Source organism: Notechis scutatus, chromosome 1 (genome assembly GCF_049901735.1).
Source record: "Notechis scutatus isolate UNSWTSFEM ecotype Mainland chromosome 1, rNotScu1.2, whole genome shotgun sequence".
In the NCBI taxonomy this organism is placed as follows: domain Eukaryota; kingdom Metazoa; phylum Chordata; class Lepidosauria; order Squamata; family Elapidae; genus Notechis; species Notechis scutatus.
The window spans coordinates 24,479,605-24,492,653 of NC_142009.1; the positions used below are offsets into that span (position 1 = coordinate 24,479,605).

The window sequence follows — 13,049 nt, forward strand, 5'->3', positions numbered from 1 at the left end:
TATATATATATATTCATATTCTTTGGAATAAATTTAAATACTACATTTCTGTATGCAGCGTTTTCAAAGCTTATTATTCTATATATGGGAAAGGCACCTGGGAGGGCACGGTTTTTGCAGGAAGGCAGAATATCTGTTGCTTTTATCTTTTATGTTGGGGTTTCCTCAGCAGGAATTTCCAAGACTGGCTTCCTATACTTGCTGTGGGGGGAATATTGTGATAGGCCCAACATAATCATATTAGGGTTTAAGATTATGTTGGTTCCCATAACATGCTGAATGACTAACCACTTGATGCCATTTTACTAGTGTCTTCTAGCGTTTTATGCCAATTCAGAAACTTACTATGTTTAACAGTACGGTTGCACATTCAGATCGTCACATATTCATTCTGGAAATATGCATGCCAGTCTGAGGGCAGCCTTTGCCAGCTTTGTTTGAAAGCATAACGTGACTTGGTTTTCCAAGTCTAGACACCGTGTATCCGAGTCGCAAAAACTTCCCTCAGAAAAATGAATTATTCGTTATCTAGCGGCCCAGATATGTATTCATAAAGCTGAAGTTAAGGGCTGTTGGATAAGTGTCAATTCATTCCCTAAAGCAGTGTCTCTTAATCTTGGCACATTTACAATGTGTGACGTCAACTCCCAGGAGTCCCCAGTTAGTCATTCTCACTGAGGAACTCTGGGAGTTGAAGTCCACAAGTTGCCAAGGTTGGAGACCCCTGCTCCAGGGAAAAAGAACGGCCCACTTAAGAACAGTAGCAGTGCCCTCTGCTCATCATATGAAAATCCATCTGAGAGTTCCGCAGGTTCTGGGTAGGAGGCTACAGGGGGAGGTTTCATTCCAAGGGATTAAGACCAATAGAACAGAAGATTTGGCCGGAGCACCAGGTCAGCTGAATGGGAAAAGTAGGAGGGGAAGATGGGAATGGACCCTGATTGAATAAAAAATATAGTTTGTGCCCCAAAGCACGTTGAATTTGGCTGCTTCTCCAGAGTCCTGAACAGAAGTAAATAAGCATTATGACTTGGACTGTATCAACACTAATGACTGGATTTGTGCAAGAGCTCAATTTTCTGCAAGATCTGTTAAAAAGAATAGATACCATATCCATGTTCAAAATAAAACCACTTATGATGTCAATAGATTGGTCTAGATAGGTTACCAATTGGCACCTGCCATGTATAATAAGGAGTTAGCGACAATTGACTTATCCCTAGAAGATTGCTTTAAAGCTTGAGAAAAATGTGAGCAAAACAATTAGGAAAAATAATTACAGTGACATGCTTATTCTTATTAATTGCTACTATTAATACAACAATATTATTTATAGCCTTAGACCCCAGCAATTGACAAGTACAAAAGTAAAAAAACCTGTACTTTCCCACAGCCCTGAAATGAATAAATAATTCTAATAAGAAAGAACAATATAAAGAATAATATGTTTATCTCTTTATCATCTTGGTAGCTCTGTTGCTTTAAAGTGACTGCGAACTGAAATTAATCCTGGAGATCCAGCTGGAATTCTCATTCAGCAGAATTCAGTGGATGAGCATGCCAATGTCTTTCTTAGTCTAACGTGTCCTGCAGGATCATTGTGTAGTTGAATCGGGATGACTGAGTTTTATGCCAGAGAGATCAGATAAAAGTAGAATTGACTTCAGTTCCCTTGTTGCTGAGTCATAGATATACACATACACGCTAAGGAAAACATTTCAGTACAGAATGTCACGATTGATCCCATGAGTAAGAAACACTAATGAATCTCCTCTCAACTCAACTGTGTTGGGTTTCAAGACATAATTTTCTTGTCTTTTTCTAGAAACCCAGTATCAGGTAGATCTTTGTAATGGTTAACTTCTCAGGCGTGTTTAAGGATCTGAGAAAACAAAGGAGGAGAAAGGTTTTTTGCATCCTGTCTGCCATGTCGATTGTAGCATGGCATGAAAATGTTCACAAACATTTCAGATACTATTTGGGCAACATAACTGGTTAGTGAAGCTGTCATCTGTGTTCACCTAATATCTATGTATAAACAGACCAACTGGATTGGATTTACAATCTAGACACTATTCCCCAAGTCTAACCCATATTACTGTCACTAAGCTTAGTAAATCAAATCAAGTTTTTATTAGAGTGTAAGCCAGCATAAGGAGGATGGGACACAGTCAACTGAAAAGCATAGAAGATATATCAGTTCTAAAAAAAATATGAAAAACTAGAAGATATCACAGCAGAAAATATACAGGCAGTCCTTGACTTAACAACCACAATGGAGAGCAGAATTTCCATTGCTAAATAAGGAGGGTGTTGCCCCCATTTTATGACCTCCTTTGCTATGATTGTTAAAAGAATCACTGCAGTACTTAAGTAAAGCACATGGTTCTTAAACAAAGCCAACTTTCCCCATTGACTTCGCTTGTGGGAAGCCAGCTGGGAAACTGCAATTGCCAATGTTGATCACCTGATCCCATGCCATTTGCAACCATCATAAATGCATGCAGGTTGCCAAGCACTCAAATTCTGATCATGTGACCTTGGGGATAATACAATGGTCATAAACGTGCAAACTAGTCATAGATCATATTTTTCATTGCTGGTGTAACTTTGGTCACTAAACAATTTTTTTCTGCATCCTGTACAGAGGTGGATTTTTAAGCTGTGCAGATGCAGAAAGATAAACTCAACAAGACATCAATAACAAAGTACATTTATTGGTTCATCAGGTATCCTCATAACTCCCATTCGCGATGAAGTTCTTCTTTAATGACCAATCCTTTGCATATCTGCCTTGTAGTAAAAGATGGTTATCTCCTAACCCATCTCGTAGCGATAGAAAGCAGCTCCCATGAGTTAGGGAGTTCAGGCAAAAGTGAGGAAAACTCCCCCAACCCATCAAGGGTCAAATTAGTGACCAATCAGGATTGCAGATGTGGCCACGTGACATGAACTACATTTCCCAGGATACATTTACCATGATGCATTCCCTTAAGGGGACAACTCATAATTCCTAAGTAACTATCCAATTCCTATAGACTGGCTGGGACACCACATTCCCTGCCTGGAATTGTAAATTCCACTATTAAAAGAAGAAAGAAAAAAAATTAACTATAAACTAAGAGAAACAGTAAACATTAATAAAGCATCAAACAAAGCAAAGCATGCAAAGCTTGAGGTTCAATCTTCAAGTCCGGCCTCTTGGTGCAAGTCCGCTGGTCACCTCTGGTGGCCTTTTAGGGTGTACAGGTACTCTTGGCGGCAAATGTGAAAGTCTGCTGGTCACCTCTGGTGGCCTTTTAGGGTTGACAGGTACTCTTGGTACCAATCGTGAAAGTCTGGTAGTCGCTTCTGGCGGCATTTTAGGGTTGTAACGGTATTCTTGCTTCCACGGTGTAAAAAGGCGTCGAGAAGCTGTTGGAAAGGGTGTTGCATAGGTATATGCCCGTGTAGAGTGTCTTAGTGGACGTCTGGTCGTTGTTGGCGACTCTTTAGAGTGTCCTAGCGAAAGTGTACTGATTGCCGGTGGCCTTTTAAGCCGGAATGGCATTCTTGTTTTCGATGGTTCTAAAGGGTGTCAGAAGGCAGTTGGAATGGATGGTGCTAAGGCATTTGCCTGGGTTGGAGCCTGCATCCGATCATCACTGTCAATTCCTACAGTCCCCCATCCTAGTGGAGATTTGATGGCCACTGGGCCATCTACAGGGCCGCCTACTGACTCAGAGAAGAGAAAGGCGTGTGGGGCATTATTTCTCAGCAAGAGTAGGATCTCAGCCTCCGTATCTAGAGCGGGAAAGTGATGAGCCAGGTGCTGTAGGTGAGGCATGCTACTTATGACCTCAGGTGTTGCAATCTGACTGCAGTCATTCAGTACCCCATCGCATTCAAATACAGGCGGTAGTGGGAACTGGGAACTTCCATCCAATGACTCTATGCAGAGTCCAGTAGTTCTCCTCCCCGCCGTGCTTCTTGGTCCATGGCATGTTGATACAGTGAAGGGAAGTTTGTCCTGTTGCACTTCAAAGAGGTCGAAGAATGCAGGTCTGGCCAGGGTACAGGTGCTTTGAGTGTCTATCCGCATGTACATTTTCACGGCATCTTCAGGGCGTCCTTCAGGATACACTTTGGCTAAACAGATAGGAAGACACGAATGAGGGCATGGTGACTCGGTGCACAGTGCTGTGCAGTTGACACTCATCCTTGGTTTTGGTTGCGGTTTGTCAGTCTGCCGAGGAGCCCTGCATGCTTCTGTGTTATGTTGAGGCTCCTTGTCCGAAGGAGGGTTATGAGATTTCTGCAGTGGCAGCTCAAAGTCTGGATGCAGCGCGGTTGGGTGTTGGTCACTATGGCATAAGTCGCATTGCACCTTGGCTGTCCAGTACTTGGACAGGTGTTTGGATTCACAACACCTATTGGTATTGGTACTCCCTTAGCAACTCTTTTCATTGGGTCAGTGATTTCGCTGCCAACCCAGTGCAGCTGTTCAGCAAGTGAAAACTCCCCCAACCCATCAAGGGTCAAATTAGTGACCAATCAGGATTACAGAGGTGGCCATGTGACATGAACTACATTTCCCAGGATACCTTTAACTACATTTACCATGATGCATTCCCTTAAGGGGACAGCTCATAATTCCTAAGTAACTATCCAATTCCCATAGACTGGCTGGGACAGCACACAATGGTTGTAAGTCAAGGACAACCTGTTTGTGAAAGTCTGTAAGAATCTTAAAGAAATGGTAGGACTAAGCTTACTATGTTTTGAGAATGTATCTGTTAGATCTTCATCAATTCTGATTAAGGATTTTTTTAAAATTTTCTACAGCCAGGAAATAGTAACTATACAAGGAGGTTTGAAGAAAGAGGGAAGTTGGGGAAGATGATATTATAGAATCAGAAAAGGATAGTACAGTATTGAAAAAAATAATTAGAAGCTAGAAATATCAGGAAGTTGATGTCCATCAAAGCAATAATCTTTTTATTTTTATTTTATTTTTTATTTATCAGATTTGTCAATCACTTAAAAGATAATAGGTATAAGAATAGATATGAGTATGAATACAGGAAATAGATTCGAATAAATGGGGACAATAGGACAGGGATGGTAGGTACGATGGTGCACTTATGCACGCCCCTTACAGACCTCTTAGGAATGGGGTGAGGTAAATAGTGGATAGTTTGAGGTTAAAGGAGTGGGGGTTAGAGGATGTAACAGCAGAGTCAGGTAGTACATTCCAGGCATTGACCACTCTGTTGCTGAAGTCGTACTTTCTGCAATCAAGTTTGGAGCGGTTTACATTAAATTTGTATCTGTTGTATGCTCTTGAATTGTTGCAGTTGAAGCTGAAGTAGTCATTGACGGGTAGGACATTGTAGCAGATAATTTTGTGTACTACGCTTAGACCCAACCGTAGGCAGCATAGTTCTAGGTTGTCCAAGCCCACATTTACCTTGAAGCAACTATTTTCCTAAGCAAATTCCCAGCCATTGTAGGGGTTATAGTTATCTTTCCTTGTCATGTGACTCAGAATGTGTGTCTGGCCAGAGCCATTCCGGGTTGTGGGTAGACTTGAAAGTGGGTCTTGCTGGCCCAGCTTGTCCTTGAATACTCCACTCCAGTGGCTTTCCATTAGTCTGAGTTTTTAAGTTCAGTATTAATTCCACACAGGCTGGGATCAGTTGGAAGGACTTGGGCCAGCAGCCTGGAGCCCTCCAGGATAAATGGATGAGGAATGTTCAATCTCACAGAAATCTGCATTGCCAAAGGCTCATGCGCATAGAATGGGAGCAGCTGGCAGAGAGTTCCCTTGGCACAGCCAGCCATGCTGTTTAGGGGAAGCACCAGACAAAATATTGGCAAGGTGCTACAAGTCGAATAAACAGCGACATTTTTGACAGCGGATGGGAAGTATTTTGAATATTGCTACTAATAAAGCATAAAATGTGCATTTAATTAATAACCACTGGATATAACCACAAACCAATAGCAATAATAAGAAAACGTAGATAAAGGCAGAAGCCATAGAGACATTATTTCTTAAGAGTCCAAGTAATTTTAGGGAACTCTTGAAGGGAGATCCATCCCAAATTCAAGATTACGTTCCAGGCTGTGTTTCACTTTGTTTGCTAGTAGAAAGAGAAGGCTTTATTATTTATTCATTTACTGTGGCTTATAAACCACTCTCATCCAAAAGGATTCTGAGCTTCCCGTTTTTACTATTGGTGATTCATGTACCATGGAGTTTTTCATTAAAATATCTTTGAAACAAATTCACAACCTGGTTAAATATCAATTCCTTCAAACTTCCTGAAGATTTATCTCCTGAAAAGCTGGTTTTACTTTTAGTTCTAGGGTTAAGATTATGATAATAATGAGCCCGTTGGTTGGGAGTTGCTATACTGTGTTATTCAGGAGTGGTGTGGTGGCCTAGAGATGGAGCAATCTTGCCTCAGTCAGAAGTTTGATCCTAGGTAGAGGCAGATATGTCTCTCTCTGAGCACAATGAGAATATATGCTGGAAAAAAAACTCCACATTGGCAACAGGAAGGGCATCTGGCCAGTAAACGCTCAGCTCCGTTCAGTTGCCCAGACTCCACCCCACTAGGGATTATGGGGTCATTAAAAGAAGATGGTGATACTGTGTTATTCAGGACATGCACTTTTTTCTTTTGTTGTTGTTCATGACTTTTAAAGGGAGGGAAGGAAGGAAAGAAGGAGGGAAGGGGAGAGCCTTTTGGAGTACTAATGGTGTTTATGATACAGATAGATTAAAGCCTTCCAGATCTCTTGCTGAGTTGCCATGCAGAAAAGGAAAATCCAAACCTGCAAAGACAGAATTACAAAGGGAATATGGAAAGTTCAATACAGTAAAAGATTAAATGACTTGAGCTAGCCACCAACAAATTAAAGTAGAGTGAATTGAACACTGACATAAAAATCACAGAACAATGTTGATTTCATAGTCAGGAAAAATACAGCAATGACAGTACTTGGAAACACTCAGTTTACATACCAATACCAAAGAAAGGAGTCTGGAAAGTATATGAGTATGCAAGGTGTTTAGCAAAATAATGCTAAATTAATCCAACACAGATTAGTACTCTACATGGAAAGGGGGATAGTACATGTTCAGTCTGGTTTTAGAAAAGACTAAAACCAAGAAACATTATTGCTGATGCATGCTGAATAATTGGGAAACCTAAACAATATCAACAAGAAATCAATGTGTGTTTAATTAGTTATAAAACCACCCTCAGTTGTGTCAACTATGTCAAGCTGTGGAAGGTTTGGGGGAATCCAGAACATCTCATTGGCTCTTCATGTTAAATCTGTACAAAGGGCAGGAAGCCATGGTCATGATGAATTAGATTTTCTTCAGGTCAGCAGAGGAATGAGACAGGGCTGCATACTCTCTCCTTATTTATTCCATCTCTGTGCTGAATATATATTGAAGGAGGCTGGATTGGAAGATATGGTTTTAAAACAGTAGGAACAAACATGTGCTGATAGCAGAAAATGCAAAGGAACTGCAAACTCAAGTAATGAAAGTCCAGGAGCAGCCAAAAGAATTGGGGCTAAGTTTTAAATATAAGAAATATCAAAAGAATGACAACAGGTAAAGCAAATAGCCTTCAAACTGACAATGAAGACATCAAACGGAAGCTCTTAGGATCATCTATCAACACAAAAGAACATCAAAAACTAGCACCTGTTAGGATAGCAGTGAAGGCGATGGGGAAAAAATATTTACATACTTTGGTCCTCTCTCTGTCTGTAAAGATCAGAATGGTTCAGTCAGTGGCTTTCCTTCCTTTCCTACAAATACCAGTATGAAAGTTGGACTTTGAAGCAACACAGTAGAAAATGTGTTGAAGTTTTTAAACTTTGGTGTTGGAAAAGACTGCTGAGAATACCATAGCTAGCCAAGGGGGGAAAAAACAGATAACACAAGAAATCAATGCAGATTTCTCATTTTAGGCAGAAATTATCATTCTTAAATTATAGTAGTTTGCACATTCTTATCATTTGTATATGATACAATATATGGCCTGGTTATCCAAGGTTATCCTCCAATTGTTTCTGACCACCTGGTATTCAGAGTAAGTGCACTCTAGGTGCCTACTCTTAAACCATTAAACTTCTGGGGCCAAGGAAGTGTGCTTTCTCTGTTACTGCCCCCACTTTAGAATAGCAACCTCCAGAGATAGGAAAGGTTCCCGCTTCCCTGGCTTTCCCGAAAACCCCTAAGACCTGACTCTCTTCCTGTGTTCATTGATGTATGGGTGGGTCCACGAATTAGTATTGTATTTATTATTCTGGTGGTTTTAGTCCAGATCATCTATTTATGTGCTTGTTTTTATTGTGTGTTTTTTTTAAATTTTGTAAGCCGCCCAGAGTTTAAATTTAGTAAATTATTCATGCAGCATTGTTAAATTTTGTTTGTAAACAATCAGTTCTGAGAAAATGACACACAATAGTTAATACCCCCACTCCTATGTCTAAGATACTCTACTACCAATAATTTATAACAAAGAACATAACAACTCAGCATAGTTGTGGTTGTCATTTTGGGGCTAGTGGCAGCAAACTGTATTTCTCCCACAATAAGAACTTACGCCAGTGATACCAAGTAAATTGGTTGCCATTCAGCACAACTGAAAGTTGCCCAGGCTAGAGACAATTGATGTAAAAGATGCCCCACCCCATGACCTGATCACACTCCATAGCCAAATTCTAAGGTTTCATATCAGGTCTTAACAAATTTACTCATTTGGCGTTGGGATAGTTGCTTTCTTTTGGCCATTTGGCACAAATGTCACACATCTCAATTCAAGAAATTAGTGTGTTTTGAACCACATAGAATACATGTTTCAGTGTCCATTTCACAAGGGGCAGATTTCAAAGAACTAGAGATGTTGAGGGTGGGTTCATGGACTATGCTAGGTATATGGCAGGTGCATTGTTCACTCTTGGCATGTGATGTCATGGTTAAGAATGGCTTGCACCAACACATACGTCCAGGTTCAAAGTGACACCAGGGTATCTCACAGATCACAACGTCTCTGTTGTGAAAGCCTTGACAGCACACCAGATGTAAACTTCAGTCCTTTAATTCAGGCTGTTCCCACAAGTCCATTCAAATGAAGAATAGAACCAAAGTTCAGCCTTGCTTTGAGTTCCTGGGCTCTCCCACGTTAGAAATCAAGCATAGCTTGTTCAAATTGTAGCTGGTAAAGTTGGCTGGATCCCCATCCTCACAGAAATCTCAAGGGACAGGTTATTTTGCTCGTGTACTGGCTGCTCAGAAACTGCTGATGGAGAGAAGGGGAGGGGAAGTCATCTTAGCCCTCTATCTGCTTAGGCTGAGCAAGAGAAAGAAAGATCTGCTTCCCATTTGCCAATGGGTAGCCCTTGGTTACAGGCAGCAGCCGCTGTCTCTGGGATGCCAGTCAGGCTCTGCTATTGGTGGAGAGGGCCAGCCAGGCTCTCCAACTTGCTGATGGGCCACCCGTTGCCTTGGCAACAGCAGCATCCAGATACGCTTGTGAAGGCAAGGCAACAGAGATTCTGCAAGCTTCTCCAGAAAGCCCCAGCGACCACCATGCAGTTCCACCTGAACCTAAGCCACACAATGCAAGATTGGGAAGGGGGGGTAGAATTCCTTGAAATGTTCCACAGAATGCCTAGGCGATCCTAGCAGGTATATTTCAGCGTACTGTCATACTGCAGGAAATCTTACAGAAGGTCTCAGATGAAATAATATTATCTTGGCGGGGGGGTTGGCAGCACTAAAAAAACTAGGAAGCTTTCATTATGGGCATCTTATATTCTCTGTGGCCATGCTTAATTCAACACAGGGCTTGGTGCACACTTTTCAACACAGGGCTTGATGTGTGCACACTTTTAGAAAAGTGCCCCTAAATGTAGAAGGCTGGTTATATGACAAGTCAAAATGCTATTCGCTGATTTATGATTTATCATATACTCTTGTGCAATAATGCCTCAGAGTGCCTTTTTTGTCCACTATTACATCAGCTATTACAACGTCTAAACTGGCTTCTGTATCTTCCAAGGAACTTTATTTGGAGCGATCCTTAAAACATCCTGGGATGAACAGGAACAACCATCTGAAATGGCATCTAATAGAAATCTACCTGCAGAGCAACAATCTAAAGGCAGTTCAAATAAATTAAGCTAATTACAAAATACGAAGAATATATATATATATAATCTCCCTCCTGGTGTGGTGGTTCTTCATATCCAATAGAACAGAACTCATTTTCTAGTTTCAGATTGATGGCTGCTTTTATGACACTCATCAATCACAAGAAACTTATTTCCTCTTGCTATCCATATATGGGGATTCATTCTTCTTAAATCCAGCTAGTTCAAGAACAAAGCACTCTAGCTTATGAATCTTAAATGATTTCACTAGCAGTTGTAGATCAGTACAGTACTAGGACTCCCTCTATAGTACTGTTTAGGAACAACATTCCAGTTTTTGAAAACAAAGGAGAATTGCTATAGGGGAGGGGTTATTGGCTAAAAATTGAAAGGGCAGGCACTCTTTCACCGCCATCCAGACTAGGAGCAGACAGCAGACAGTTTAGGGAGACTTAAAATGAAAATCATACAGAAAGGGGAAAAGAAAAATGGGGTTTACACCTATGAAGGACTAAGGCTGCAAGAGAAGACATATTTAGAAAAAAATAGATGTATTTGTACAATATACTAAATGTAGCTTGTGTTTATGTTGGTTTCTGGGATTCTATTATGCAATCCCAATGATTTGTTAATAATTTAATACACAGTGTGAAAATGGGATAATTCAGTTACCCAATTGTTTGGTTGGGTCAGTTAAGAAACATGATAAATTAGTTTAAAATATCATGTAAATGCTGGGGGTTTTTGGGGGGTGGGGGGAAGCCCCGGGAAGATGACTGCAGACAGCACAACCTCCAATTAAAAAGCACATTTTGGCACTATCGTAAGTCATCCCCAATGTTAATGTAAATGATGTCATAGTTAAAGGTAGCTCAGTAACGTATATCATAAATCTTTATGCTTCTGAAGTTTTAAAACAAAGTGTGTGTGTATAAATTAATGTTTGTGTGTGGCTTGAACGTTTTGGAGACATAAGGAAACCACAGTACAGCTGTACAATACAATCTGCAAAAAAGCCCAGAATGGTCAAACTGTTTATCCAATTAAATTATATTTAGGATAAAGACATGATTGGCTCTCAGTACCAGAAGTCAAATTGTCCCTCTGTTTGAATGCTTAACAAAAACATTTGTTCATAACATTCAGATTTTTTCCTGTACTTTTACATTCTGCAGCAGCCTTGGGCCCAAATCCAGAAGTATCAACAATAAATATGCCTGTGCCAAACCAGAAACATTTCAACCCATGCGAAAAGAAAGGAAAAATCACCTCAAATCCTTCTACTCTTGACTCAGAGGAAGAATTTAATGCTATAGGAGTGGCATCTGGTGATAATATTTTGCATGGGCAAACATTCCTTCTCCCTAGGACCTAGGTTATTAAGCATGGACAATTAACTACATAAAACTATGCCTGCTTCAAATCTTTCTAAAACTGTAAAGTCCTCCGGGCACTAGATGAAGGTTCCCCAAGAGACTGCTCATGTAACCCAAAATCTGTTGAGTGCCCTGCAGCAGAAAGTCCACAAATGCCTTGGCACTGTTTTTCTGTTTTGCCGGCTCCCAAAGTTTCCCCAAGAGGAGATCAGCATACAAGGTTAGCACCACTTTCTTCTCTCGTCTGTTCACTGGAATCTGAGTAGGATCACGACGCCTGATAAAAACAGCACGAAGAGAAAACTTTCCAGGATTTTGTACTGCTCATCCTGCTGGTTCTCTCTGCGTTTCTGCAATTCCTGCTGCTTTAGCCTCATCAGGCGCTCCCGTTCCAACTGCTCGCCATAATGGGCTCGGTAAAATTCATCGAAATTGAAGATGGGCTTGCCTGAAGGGTAGTCAGAGGTGTAAACCGGCTTCTTCTTGGACACTGTCTGAGCAGCAGCTGCTGCTGCTTTACTTTTGCCGGGGGGCCTCTTGGCGTTGGAAATGTCCTTCTGGGTGAGGAGGCCACGGTCGTACTTCTTGCGCAGGCTGAGGTTGCCCAACACCTGGTAGGCCTGAGTGATGTGGATGAAGAGATCGGCTGCCTCCACGCTGCCCGCATTGCGATCCGGGTGATAGAGAAAGGACTTTCTGTAGTAAGCGGTCTTAATTTGGGCCTGAGTAGCGTTGCTTTGCACTCCCAGCAATTCGTACAGGTCCTTCGGGCGAGCACGGCGCCAAACGTTTCCCCCGCCTTCCCCCTCCTGGCCGTTACCCTGGCCAGGACCTGATCGGCCACGAAAGGCAAGGGTAGGCAGCGCTGCTTTGGGCCTAAGACCGGCTCCAAAGGACGACCAGAGGAGATCTGAGGCGAGGACCGAGGAGGCCCTTGACTGGCGCTGCGATCTTGCCAGGGCCATAGGCAGCGTCCTTAAAAGCCGACGGCGACTCGTTCCCCCGCGACCTCTGCCATCTTGAGTTACCCGACCGCCTTAAGCAAAAACCAGCCGGTAACCCAGAAAGGAAGCCCATTGGAAAATTCTTCCTGGCCGGCCAAAAGGCGGGGCGTAGTCAGCTATTGGTGCGCTCTTGATGGACGTGCCGTGCAAGCCACTAGCAAGAAGGCGAAAACAGGGATAAAGGCAGTGTGCTAAAGAGAGACGGTGCGTCCCAATGCGTGGAAGGGCTATGTGCGCATGTGCGAAGCGGTCAATGTAGTTTCGTTTCCGGTAAGAGCGGGGAGGTGGGGGCAGGAGAGCGTGGTCTACAGACAGACGGGGAGCTTGGCCAATTCAGGAGCTGGTAGGTGGGGCAAAGGCCAATACGGGAAAAAGTACGTCAAACGTAGCGTTTATCTGTCTGATGAATTCTGTTTTCTACGTCACCCCACCTGTCCACCAATGGGAGCGCTTTAATAGGGTGGGTTCGGAATCCAAAACGTCTGAATCGAATGTCAGCAGAAAT

At 42.1% G+C, this 13,049-nt stretch overlaps 1 protein-coding gene across 1 annotated transcript; it reads right to left on the bottom strand.

The window, feature by feature from the left end:
• Positions 1-11,197: 11,197 nt before the first annotated feature.
• Positions 11,198-12,779, bottom strand: DNAJC30 (DnaJ heat shock protein family (Hsp40) member C30). Its single transcript, XM_026671668.2, has one exon. It carries the CDS (start codon positions 12,503-12,505, stop codon positions 11,789-11,791), a length of 717 nt encoding a protein of 238 aa, XP_026527453.1. The 5' UTR covers positions 12,506-12,779; the 3' UTR covers positions 11,198-11,788.
• Between the last annotated feature and the right edge of the window lie 270 nt (positions 12,780-13,049).